Source organism: Halichondria panicea, chromosome 12 (genome assembly GCF_963675165.1).
Source record: "Halichondria panicea chromosome 12, odHalPani1.1, whole genome shotgun sequence".
Classification (NCBI taxonomy): domain Eukaryota; kingdom Metazoa; phylum Porifera; class Demospongiae; order Suberitida; family Halichondriidae; genus Halichondria; species Halichondria panicea.
Window position 1 is genome coordinate 4,230,335 of NC_087388.1, and position 13,261 is coordinate 4,243,595.

At 39.5% G+C, this 13,261-nt stretch overlaps 1 protein-coding gene across 6 annotated transcripts; it reads right to left on the reverse strand.

The window, feature by feature from the left end:
- Positions 1 to 1,676: 1,676 nt before the first annotated feature.
- Positions 1,677 to 11,840, reverse strand: LOC135345058 (sushi domain-containing protein 2-like). 6 transcript variants are annotated; one of them, XM_064542396.1, is made up of 17 exons: positions 11,605 to 11,840; positions 11,453 to 11,559; positions 11,224 to 11,370; positions 6,998 to 7,107; positions 6,741 to 6,854; positions 6,527 to 6,627; positions 6,200 to 6,451; positions 5,464 to 6,139; positions 5,138 to 5,382; positions 4,494 to 5,054; positions 4,181 to 4,438; positions 3,817 to 3,912; positions 3,513 to 3,629; positions 3,319 to 3,450; positions 3,003 to 3,116; positions 2,738 to 2,902; positions 1,677 to 1,873 (listed from the first exon to the last, which is right to left on the reverse strand). In XM_064542396.1, the coding sequence occupies exons 4-17, from the start codon at positions 7,069 to 7,071 to the stop codon at positions 1,758 to 1,760; spliced, it is 3,021 nt and encodes a 1,006-aa protein (XP_064398466.1). In that variant the 5' UTR covers positions 7,072 to 7,107; positions 11,224 to 11,370; positions 11,453 to 11,559; positions 11,605 to 11,840; the 3' UTR covers positions 1,677 to 1,757. The 6 variants fall into 6 exon arrangements, with proteins under 6 accessions (XP_064398466.1, XP_064398468.1, XP_064398463.1 ...); XM_064542398.1 differs by having other exon boundaries at positions 6,998 to 7,060; positions 11,457 to 11,840; XM_064542393.1 differs by having other exon boundaries at positions 11,457 to 11,840.
- Positions 11,841 to 13,261: the final 1,421 nt, after the last annotated feature.

Here is a 13,261-nt window from a genome sequence, read left to right on the forward strand (position 1 = left end):
ATTCAGACAACATTGGAAAGTTTTGAAAGTGATTATAAATGCGAGAGACACATGCATGCATGATGTTTTTTGTAAGTGGGTACCATGCAGTGCTGTCTCTTGCTTCTGGAAAATATGGCTTTCTTGATAACATTTGAATCATATAATTGAATATACATTAATTTTTCTATCCACTTTGACAGCACTTCTTCTGTGAAGGAGGCGCGTCAAGAACTTAAGAAATCAACAAATTTGCTGGGTTTTAAAATCGGCGTAAAATGAAGTTGTGCATGCTTGTATCGTTTAACATACCCATTATATTGTGTTGTAGCAACATTGCTGTGTCAAGTATCCTTGATGTAACTATATACATGTAGGGGTTACTGTCTCTTTTCTCAATCGGCATATCGCTCAGAATAATGGAAAGTCTGCTCTCTTGTACAAGGACGGGGATCAAGCTTTGCCGCCAATGATGACATACTATGATGTTTGTCCTAACAAGGAGGAGTTGAATGTTTTCAACTTAACATTTATATTATAGCACAGTTCTCCAGCAAATTTACTCATTTCCATGCATGCAGTCTGTCATAGTGTACATATTAAAATTGCTGGACACCTGGTTGCTAGGTGCTGAATAAAAGTATGCAGTGATCTGATTAAACTGTTTATACTCGCAACCATTCAAGGGCAGTGATCTGATTCAGTAAAACACTGGCTGACAACTGGTTGCTATTATAGCAGCTGAATAAAAGTATGCAGTGCATGATCTGATAAAACATGATTATAATGTTAATTGTTTAACTGTTTTATAACCATTTATTGTCATAGACTCATAAGGCTATCTTGCAACTATTCAAGGGCGTAGATTATAATCATCGCATGGATTCTAAGTAAGTTGTCAGAACACACTATAACTTATAGATATAATTATACTCCAATAAGTATCCAACACTCGCCCCCCTATAGCTTCGATCCCAGCCGAACTTCTTCTGTGAAGGAGGCTACCCACCCTCCAATTGCTTCTCCATTCTCTATAATGGAGAATTGGAGAATGGAGATTTCTATTAAATATGGGAGAGTGCATGCATGCATGGAGGAGATCTCCCCCACTTTCTCCCATGCTTCGCTTCCCTACTCTCCCCCATGCACCCATGTGCATTCTCCCCCATATCAAAAGCTGTATATACCAACCCCTATCTGCATGCCAATCCAATAATGAATACAATCTACTGGTTATACTAAAGAACCACGTAATTCAGTGCTTATACATGATTGCTAAAAAAAATCTACATGCATGTATTATGATAATACAGTGGAACCTCTGTTAACAACCAACAACCACCTCCAAATAAAGGCCAGTTGCTATATAACGGCCAGGCACACAGGTCCCAAATGAACATCAGTTTGTGTACAAAACAACCTCTCAACAAAGGCCACCTCGGTATACAAAGGCCAAAACATTGTTCCCCAAAGGTGTCCTAAACAATGTCAGTAATTTTTATACGAGAGATGGAACCAGTGTGCTACATGCAACCTGTAGTGGTTTCACTTTAATTCATGCAAGAAAATATCTAGCAATAATAATTAATGTCTGCATATAATTATATGCATATAATTTTATAATCAGAATCTACTCAGTTGCTGCATAATTTATACTGCAGAACTCTATAATTGACAAAATCAATATTATCAATGGCTCACCTTCTATAAGTTTAATAGTTCAGTTTAGTTCAACTTATATATAGATACATGCATAATTATGCAAAACTAGTATACTGTCAGTAAATGTTGAACTTAGTGGACAACTTCTTCCCTTGCGAATCACACCCAACAGGGAGAACTTGGACACGATATTCACCAATCTCCAAATCCTGATAACGCACAGGACTGCGACCTACAAGGTAAATATACGTAAATTGGGAGAGGAGGCTAGGGCTAAAAGGCTGCATGTTATAATAGAGTAACTGGATTTTTTTAACTACATGAACATAATTATGCGAAGCGTGCAATCTACGTTTCTGCATCACGGGCATGCATTCACAGTTTTATATGGAGGGTCATTTTTATGAAAAAATGGGTATACATTTGAAACGTGAGTAGAGAAAGAAAAACATTAATTTTTTAGAGAACACAGAAAAGAAGTACCGTATATTATTCGATATAAAGCGACCCTCCAAATATGCGACACCCTCGATCTTTTCCAATTTTCTGACCTCTAAAAATAGCGACTGCAACGTTCATAATTATTTTTTATGTCGCGTCCTAAGTAGAGGTCAAACCACAGCCTCGATTTCAGGCCGCAAGAAACAATGTAATTTAAGCGGCCTATAATCGAGGATAGTAGAGTAACCTCCAATTAGATGCGACCCTCTAAATATTCGACACCAGGACTTCAACATAATTTTTCAACCTCCAAAAGAAACGACCTCTGGCTTCGTAATTATTTAAAAGTGTCGCTTTAAATCGAATAAGTACGGTAGGACAATGTGTATATATAAGGGAAAGTGCATGCATTCAGTAAACCATCTAGGAAACACGTTGTTTTACTGAACGCTTTTCCCATGTACTAAATGCATTTCTCGGCTAAATAATTATGTTTTTTAGACACATAGATTTTGTGCAAACTAAACCCTATACACGCGTTTCCTGTTCGTGTTCTCAGGTACTTTTTCTACTTCCGTTTTAATGAACGTGGCCCTACATAATAAATTGCATTATATATACACAAGACGAAAACTTGCAAAATTATGTAACTCACATGAACTGGGATTAGCATTATCAGAGCTATCCAGACTACTCAGTTTGCAGAGGTAAGAGTCTACAGCTTCGGTTCCTTTAAAGAAGATAGACGCAGTCCTTCCATCAACGATTACCCCCTCATTTATCAGGTGGACAGCACAAAACTGTTCATCACCACTCTCTCCTGAATATAATTATATAGATACAGTTAAAATAACTAAGGGGGCAAAGGCATGACCTACACGTTGGTTTAACTTAAAAAGCCAGGAAAAATTACTGCTCACCAATGTGAATAGTTCTTCTAACAGTAAATTTTTCTCCTAATTCTGATGTAGCGTGAATGAGAAATATGTGAGATCCAGCTGGAATGTTATCATATTGCACATGCCCCTCGGTACCTAGTAGATGTGTGCATATATATACTTACACTGTAAAAAATGATTGAAAAAAAGTGCGGTGGACACACTAAAACCGTCGCATATAGCACGCTTTTTTGAAAAAGTGTGCTATATGCGACGGTTTTAGTGTGCTCACCGCACTTTTTTTTTTACAGTGTATGATTGTATATATGCATGCATGCATGATGCCGCAACCACTTACAATCAGTTCCTCTTCCTCCTATCAAAAAGCACTCAGCAGATAAAAGTGGCATGGTAGGCTCGAAATCAACGATTACCCTCCCTTCACTCACCCTTGGACTGCTATTTATTAGACGAATTTGGAATGGAGGTTCTGTCAGAAAAACAAAATTAATTAACATATCAAAATAGATGCATGCATATATAGGTACCAACCTTTCTCTTCACAGTAATCTCCAATATATCCGTTGGGACAATTGCAAGTATATGTGAGGACATGCTTTACACACACTCCATTGTTTTCACAGATGTTGGTGTCACAAGCTGAGACAACTGAAAAGAATGCATGAGAATTAAAAGCTGAAAGGATTAATTTAGCAAAGGGTATTGCACTGAGTGGGCCGCGCAAAAAACAACAACAGCTTAGCTCAAATCAAATTTAACGTATATCATGAACAAGAAGCAAACTCAAAAAAGTGGTAATGGCGTGGTGTGTGACAGCAATATAATACCCACTAACCAGAAACATCACAAGTGTCTCCCTCATATCCTTCATTGCAGCTGCAATTGTTGTTCTGAACACAAGCTCCGTTCACACAGGGAGGGTCACACACAACTGAAAACAATATTTGTGAACTGAAGGCAGAGCACGCAAAATTGAAGGACACAACTATATGGTTGTGGAGTACATGTACAAGAAGCTGACACCTGTTGTTGTTTTATAATAGCCACAACCCAAAACACAATTATCTTATCAAGATATACCAGCTTATAATTACCCATGCATGCATAGGCCATAATAGGTTAGCACACGATCATCAGACATTATAGGTATTCAATAACCATGCAGATATTAATTTTAGTGCCACACATGTAAAACCCACTAGGAACAGCCATCTCAACCATCTCATCAAAGCTCTCCACTCCACGCATTGTGGCCATTCCTATCTTCACATTGTTAGTAGTGGCTATGTCAAAGAGACAGTACTCATCATTTCCACAAACTTCTCTCGCCTTGTCTTCAAGATCCGCATTCTTGAAGGTGGTTTCAAAAACAGGGTTGAAATTTGGATCATAGGAAAGTATGAAGCTCTCTCCTGCATTATAAGTGAAGAGGCTCTCACTTGCTGACTTCAGTATCCCTGGAAAATTTAAGGAATGAATAGTTATTGCATATTGTACCTGAACTATACTCACATGTCATTCCAAACATGTAATGAATGTCTTCTAGTGAAGAGTTCGATGGAATTGCTTTTTCTTCAGATTTTGGAACCAAGTCATCACTCGTATCTTCATTGAAAGTGCCCATCAGTCCTCGGGTCTTCCCTTTCAGAGAGTTTGGCAGAGTGATCAACATGACTGAGATGATTCCATTCTCAACCTTAATCTCCATCTTGGCTCCCAGCTTAAAAACAGCACTAAATGATTTAGCTGCATTGCTGGCAACAGTCACATTTTCCTTAATGATCTCAGAATTAACATCATCAAAATTGATGATTCTATGATTGACATGAACTTGAGCACCATTACCCTGGAGATTAAATTGCACAGTTGTGTTAGTGCTTTCTTCTCTTGCCACAAGAGCAGTGAACACAGTTCCTAAAGTGGGAGTGCCGTCAGAGTTAAGAATAGTCTCCATTCTTCCTTGAAGTGTGAAGGAGTTGTCACTTGTCTCAATCATCGTGAACTCTCCCTTGCCATTAAATGTGTACTTGAGGCCATCAAGGGTGATGATGTGTGGATCCCCGAAGATGCAAGCTATACATACAAATGTATGCATGGGGAAAAAACAGGATACATTATCACGATCTTGTTATTCTCTCATAATTATGCATGATTACCTGGTAGGGGTAAACGATATTGAATCTCTTGGCCTGAAGGCCTCCATTTGTAGTACTCATTACATTTAGTCGAACCAGTCTCGCCTTTGCAGCAATAAATGTACGGTAGAACGTCATCGGATAAATGTCTGTTGTAATTAAACTTCGGGGACATGGTGTCGACACTTCCTCCTGATGTCTCTCCTTTCATGAGGTTACCAATAGGTCCATAACAGCATTGCTGTCCAACACCATCAAAATTAGGCCTAAACATTAGGTAATTAGTTTGTTAATAGAATCTATAGGTGTATATTAAATTATACTTATCATGAATTTGAGTTACTTACGTAAATTGTCGATAGCAAGACGTTACACCAGAATGGAAAAAAACCATTGCTTTTTGAGAGTAGCTAGTTGCTCTGAATAATGATGTCATTCTCTCCTCCTCAAACGATCTATCATTTCTAGCTAATGCTTGAGTTGGTGGACAGGGAATAACTCTTTGAAGCAAGCTTTGACCAGTCACACCAGAATCCATTTCGTAACCACTCCATCTTGTGCACACATCACGAAAATTATCGAATGAAAAACTCGATTTCATAAACATTACCCCAGACCACAAACCAACAGAATTTGGCAAAGAAAGTTCTCCTTCATTATCGCTAACTGATACCTTTATTATCACAGGGCATAATCCAACGTCTACAGATCGTGTGTTATCATGTAATGGCAGTCTGCAGTTCAGAGCCAGCGGTGGAATGAATACTTGAACTTCACGATCTTCAACTGGTACACTCAAAGCCAAAACAGTAGCACTTTCCCAGTTAACTTTCCACTCTCCTTCATTTTGTGTGTACTCCTGTTTGTATGATGTAATATCGATATTCACATTTGTGGTTGCTGGTAGGTAGCTGGGGGTGACGTCCTCGGGAGTCCATGTTATGGTGGCAGACTTGACGGGCTCGAGCATAAGAGTTGGAGACTCTGAGTTAATGTCCACCACATGAGCACGATCGGGAGAGACTGAAAGAATTTGAAGTGAGTCACTGGACAGGTATGAGGATATTTGAAATTGAAACTTACTTGTGTTAAAGGTGGAATCATATCGGGTTACTCCATCAGTGGCAACCACATACACAATTAACGGTGTCTCTCCGATTTTCTCAAGCATTGGGGATACACACAAAATACTGCCTTCGTTGATATACATGGCTGTCAAGGTAACATCTCCAAACTGGCAGGTGACGGTATCAGTAGGAGAGAAGTACGGACCTGATACAAGAACAGGAGTCCCTCCAAAAAGGTGACCGTAACTTGGCCTGATGGCCAGCGGAACTGAAATGAATTATTCAATGAACATTATAATTTTTATGATCATAATTATTGCTATACAAATATAATTATACTTACGTGTACACCTTCCTCGAACTTCAGTGTAACCAGGGCAGCAAAATTGCCTCCTCATGTACACAGTGTAGAATGCTTGGGAACTGTAAACTTCATTTCTATACCTGGATATTATCAATGTATGTGTTATACGGAGCATCAATGGACGCTACCATAATCAAGAGTACAACTCTACACAGTAATGACTGTGTATTGTTTGAACATTCATAGCACTCACCTGTTGCAGGAGTGCCAACCCCACCCCCACCAGCTACAGTCATAGGTCTCCTTGTGAGTTCTACTGTGGTAGATCGTATAGTACCTCACAGCGGACGTTTGCTCATAGCAAACACTGCACAATTCACGGAAAATAATTATTAGGGCAGTATTATAGGCTCACAATCTTACAGTAAATGCCATGCAGATGTTGATTCAATTATATCTCCTTCTTAGCTATATATAGTGGTTGCTGGCAAAACTATTGAATTGCCTTACCCTCTTTGAGCTGCAGTACGAGGTAGCATCAACCATGTCCCAATCAAACAGATTAGAAGGTACCTGGGATTCATTTTAGCCAAGTCACTCACAGCATGCAGTTACACAGTCTGTAGAAAAGTTTGCAAAACATGGCACCACCATATGCAAGTCACATTTTTGTGGTAAAGTATAAATCTTCCTCAGTTTTTGTGGTATAATGTTAATTGTGCTATCTGGATTAGTCTCAGGTTAACTAAGTTAATTGGCCTGCATGGGACCGAGAGGTTAGACTACGATGATCGAGTGCATGCATGTAAATTCTCCATGAATACCCTATATATAGAGTCTACCTCAAGCCTCTTATTGGCTTTTCATTCCAATTTCTACAGCGTCATGCTATAGTTGCCTAGGCCTATATGCCAAAAATCATTCATCAGCCTATTATTTAACTTAAGGACACCTATTTCTGATATATTGCACCTGTGCTACTAAAGTGGAACTTCTGAATAACGGACAAGTTGGTCCAGGAGGTTTTGTCCGTTATTCAGAGGTGTCCCTTTATTGGGAGGTTTTACCATATAAGGTTATGTCACCCCAAACGTGTTTCATAAGGTATGTAGAGACAATAATGACTTCAAGTGCATAAAATGAATTAGGTTTACAAGCCATGGTCTTTGGGAACAGATTATAACACACATTTGTACGTAGAATTATAGAGGATGCCATTCTTGCAGATCGATAATAAACTATATATCTTTCGTCCGTTATACATACGTATATATATATTGTGCAAGGCGACTTGCCTGTTGTGCGGAGTTTAGAGGTGTCCACCATTTAGGGTACTACTATATACAGAGCTACCACTGCAGAGCCATATAGGGGTTGGCTATTTAGAGACTTGGCCTTTACCAGGAAGGAGTCATAGCTATACCAGCAACTTATAGCTCCACGGCTAATGAATAAGCAATTATAAACAATCATGCAATTATATAATTATACAAAATTAAAAAGCGCTTTCTTCCATTGCTGAGCTGCATGGTTTATTCCTCAGAGTACAGAAATAATTGGCGGTTGTATATTATATCGTCTCACAACCAATTGTCGCACCCAGCAGAGCCTATATAGTCGTGTGAGCGAGCATGACGTTGCTGTGAAATGAATCAAATGATTTGTGCAACATGCACTCTGGTTGTGAGACGATAATTGTATATTATAGTTTCATCATTCTATTGAGGAAGGAACCAGCAATGGAAGAAAGCACTTTTAATTTTTGTATAATTATATAGGCCTATATACAGAAAAATGATCGTGTTTATCAGCAGGATGATATGTATACAACGTGCATGGAGTCTGTAAGCGGGCCTTAGCCCACTAATAACTCAGGGCCTTATTTGTAACACTCCAGGGTGAGGCCTCTAGCTTAGTCTCGTGAGCAAGACTTTGATTGAGAACACGATAATTTTCCTGTATATATAGGCCTATACAAAAATTAACCATTGCAAGTTATAACCCTCGTTTCCTTCCTCACTATAATGCTGAAACTAAACCCTTGCATGGCGGTTGTATATTATAATTTTTTTTATCATCTCACAACCAGAGTGCATGTTGCACAGCAACGTCGTAACGTCGTGCTGCTGTGAAATAATTAGTGCAACAATCATCTTATTGTTCAAGGTATTATTATATTATGTGTGAATGTCATATGCCTTCACTGACAGAATTACTGCATTAGGCTCTGATAAATAATTATGCTCAGAATAATTTTAGCATAATAGGTGTCTAAAGGAATAATAGGCATCAATGTCCATTTTGGTAAAGATCATTACATTAAGTTTTGCATAATAACGTTGTCACGGCAAATTAATGCTCATGGATCCAGCAGTCAGTAAGATAACACTGAATCATGATTATTAACCCGAGGTGCGTGGGCGGCCACGGGTTATAGTAGTCGTCTATGGAACGCCGTTTGCGACAAAATTCAGGCAGAATCTGATAGGCGTGTGCATCCAATATAAAATCGATTTTTGAAGATCGATTTTTAATAATCGATTTTTTACAGTTGATTTTCGATTTACACGTGAACGATTTTTGACAATCGATCTGATAATCAATTTTTGAAATTCGATTTTTGATAATCGATTTTTGATAAGGCCAATGTTAATCAATGTCTTGTTTCTGGTTACCTCCCTCCTCAAATTTCACTGCCTCATCAAAAAACTTATTATTATGACATCACTCCATTATTTTCATTAGCCACACCTACTTGTGGGTGTGTCACATGATAAATAGCATAGATTGCAGCATAGATTAGGTAAGATTTTGCTTTTTCATATTTGTGGTTTTATTGTATATCCAGTGTGGTTATTTTAATTAACAGGAAATGGGGTTTTACAGGAAGTGATGTCACAATAATGAATAATGATAACCTCCCTCCCTCACTAGTGGTAAGGTGATTTCCAAACCAGAAAACAAGACATTGACGAACACTGGCCTAATCGATTATTGAAATTCGATTTTTGATAATCGATTTTAGAACTGCTCTGAAGGTGGGCTGGGGGGGCCCCTGTCTAAAGCTGTATCACGTGATACTATCCTTAGAGAAATTTTGCATTGAAGAAGCCACTATTCATGACTTCTATTCTATCTGGAATCACCAAACTCTTTCTCAGCTCTTTCTTTAAGCACACACAAGATGGCCAAATAAAACAGTGCTGGCGAGAAAGCATACAAAAATGGGTGCACGAAGAAACTAAATAAGATAGCACCAACTGAACAGTTCTAAAATTAATGATGTGACTTATGGCCCTCCTTTTTAATGGTTCCAAAAAACAATAATGTTTCGCTTTTGCGTTATAGTCTATCATGTGAGATAGCTAACCAAGCCAAGCTTTGATTCCAGGCCGCGGAGAAGGAGTTTGTGCATGTTCTGAGTTTCAAGGGCGGCCTAACTGAAGCCTTGAATCCATTTTAATCGGCCTGGATTCGAGGCTAGTATCAATCAATTGCGATTTTTGTAATCGATTTTTAAAAATTGATTATCAAAAATCGAATTTCAAAAATCGATTATCAAAAATCGATTATCAAAAATCGAATTTCAAAAATCGATTATCAAAAATCGAATTTCAAAAATTGATTATCAGATCGATTGTCAAAGATCGTTTACGTGTAAATCGAAAATCAACTGTAAAAAATCGATTATTAAAAATCGATCTTCAAAAATCGATTTTATATTGGATGCACACGCCTATCAGATTCTGCCGGAATTTTGTCGCAAACGGCGTTCCATAGTCGTCTGGTTTGTTTGTGACAGGTGAATCTACTCACCTGGATACCACAGTACTGCGTTTACAGCATGGATAGCCTTCACACAACAAGTTATTAGTTTTAATAGTGGCAGAATTTGATGTTAAACCTTCGTTGTCAAATAAAAACGAGCAAAAGCTAAGAAGCTTGTGACTGCCTCTGCTTACCTGGATGCTCTAGCGCTGCGTTTTACAGCATGGGTAGCCTCCACACAACAAGTTAGTACTTCTAATAGTGGCAGCTTTCGGTGTTAAAGCTTTATTGTCTAATAAAAGCGAGCAAAATGTAGCTTGAACAGAACTTGGCACCATGTGTTACTTATAACTGAAGTGATTCTGTACCAGGAACAATGGAACAGGGTCACTAAAGTAGAAAGCTGTATATACCATGAACAATGGAACAGGGTCACTAAAGTAGAAAGCTTGAATTATAGCTCCTGCTGCTTTAGCATGGGATCCTACTCCATGCAGGACCTGGAGCCATACTTCTCTGAGACTCCAGGCTTCTTTGCTGTGATCCTAATCCACAGTGCATATAATTATCTATAGTACCACTACCTGTTCTCAAATGTTTCAGCATGCCTCAAGTCTGGTTTAGTTTTATTGCTCCTGAGTTGCTGGCAAGTCATACATGATAACAACATCATGCACTGCATTATATCACTCTTCTCTGGTTTCTTTCTAATCATGTCACCAGCCGAGGGTTTGCACTTTAGTGCTCTAGTATTAATTATGTCGTGTGTCAGTTTTGTGCTTGTGTTTATGTCTATAATTAATTTATAATTATGTTTTTATTTTGTCTATAGTAAAATCGGATTTTTATGAGAACAATCGGATTTTTTATGAGAATAATAGGCACATTTTTCAAGAATTAATAATGGGTGGGAAAAAAGTATAATTTATCAGGGCCTACATGACTGCATGCATAATCAGATCACACACTTTTCCTTTATGAGAATGGGTCTGCCTCAGGTCATTCTATCAGATCAAGGACGTGTATTCAACAATGATTTACACGTACACTAGTCTCTGTTCTCTCCTGGGGATCCAGTGTCGTCTTACAACGCTTTACCACCCTCAGGTGATGCACTACAGTGGAATTATCTATAATTTTACTTTCTAAACAAACGGCTTGGACGAGCGTTTCAATCAGACGCTGCAAATAATTCACCTACTTGCGATTCTGGATCAATTGCAGACTCTGCTCACTCTCCTCCTGAGGACACTGCTCACATGACCTCCGCTCACCTGGAATCCCTTTTTGAGGACTCCACTCACCTGGAACCCACTCTTTAGGACTCTGCTCACATGACTTCCGCTCACCTGGAATCCCCTTTGAGGACTCCGCTCACCTGGAACCCCCCTCTTGAGGATTCCGCTCACATAACTTCCACTCACCTGGAATCCCCTTTGAGGACTCCGCTCACCTGGAACCCCCCTCTTTAGGACTCTGCTCACATAACTTCCACTCACCTGGAATCCCCTTTTGAGGACTCCGCTCACCTGGAACCCCCTCTTGAGGACTCTGCTCACATAACTTCCACTCACCTGGACCCCTTTTGAGGACTCCGCTTACCTGGAATTCTCTCTTGAGGACTTTGCTCACCTGGAATCTGCTTATTTGGACTTTGCTCAATTACACCCTCCATGATAATCGAGGACTCCCCTGACTTTGCTCAACTGGACACCACTTGTGTGAACTCTCATCATGACGAAAGACGACCCAGATCTCGAAACTACAACAGTTCTGCATGAAATCAAGAAGAAGCATATTCTCTCTCTGGCAACTCATCAGATGACTTCTCGTCTGTCCTCTCGTGTCCCACTCCTGAAATCAATTAAGATCCCCCCCGTGTCGCACGCTTGAATCGATTGAGACCCCTCCCCTGAAATCGAGTGAGACCCCTCGTGTCGCACCCTTGAAATCGATTAAGACCCCTCATGTCGTCATACCCCTGAAATCAATTAAAACTTCTCGTGTTACACCCTCCTTCAAGCCGACCCCTCAGAACATAAGTAACTCAGAGGATGCATGTTTAATCGTAGGCAGGCCAAAATACCTCAAGCGGTCATTGAGCAATCAAGGAAGAACGTCATTGAAGTGGACACTTGTACACCAAAAGCCTGTATTAGATACCTGAGCTTCGTCTAAAACTGTCTATGTATGACAGGGAAGTTCTACTATGGATGGTTAATTGACAGACAATCTCGGTACAACGGCTTGAGCTTTTCCAGCAGTAATTCCTGCATAGCCTGCAGAAGGGTGTTGTCTTTTTATACGAGGTTGAAGTGGGGATTTCGTACTGGTCGTAAACAATCACCATGGCCATTGGATCGGCACTCTTAAATTCATCCAGTGATTAACGTGTATGACAATACACATTGTATGTACAACATGTAGGTCTGTAAATATGGGAGTCAAAGCTCAGATTGCATACGGAGGCCAAAGAAATCACTCATAAACGTAAACATTCAGGCAGGAGGATGTGACTGTGGCTTGTTTGCTATAGCCAATGCAACAGCTCTTGCTTTTGGCCACTCACCTGGAAGCTTCCAGTACAATCAATATAAAATGAGGCAGTATGCTTTCAAAAGCAACGAACTACCAATTAATTGTTGTGCTCCAGATTCAATTGTGTCAATTGATACATACCCCCGCACTGTCTATGCAGAATGCCAGAGATGGCAACTATGGAAAACTGGGTGGAATGCAGCCAATGCAAAGAATGGTATCATTACGACACCTGCATGTGTAAACGTTCGTGCTGCTGCTCTCACAAAATCAGCTGTTTGGCACTGTATGCAGTGTCTTGAACTAAGGAAACCGTCCATAATCTATGAACACAGTCACGCGTCTAATACTAATCTTTGTGCATCCATAATTCTATTCCCGGATAGAACTTCGGTACATTATACCTAGTAACTGTGCTGTAAAAAGTCAATCGTTAAGGTACTTCCAACTACTTCGGCATTTCTTAAC

Bases quoted from the DNA above. Each gene is read 5' to 3' on its own strand.
- LOC135345058 (XM_064542396.1), bottom strand. From the start codon at position 7,071: ATGAATCCCAGGTACCTTCTAATCTGTTTGATTGGGACATGGTTGATG. The intron at 5,055-5,137 runs GTAATCATGCAT...TTGTATGTATAG, and splicing joins ATATCGTTTACCCCTACCAG to CTTGCATCTTCGGGGATCCA. The intron at 4,439-4,493 runs GTGAGTATAGTT...TAAATTTTCCAG, and splicing joins TTACATGTTTGGAATGACAT to GGATACTGAAGTCAGCAAGT.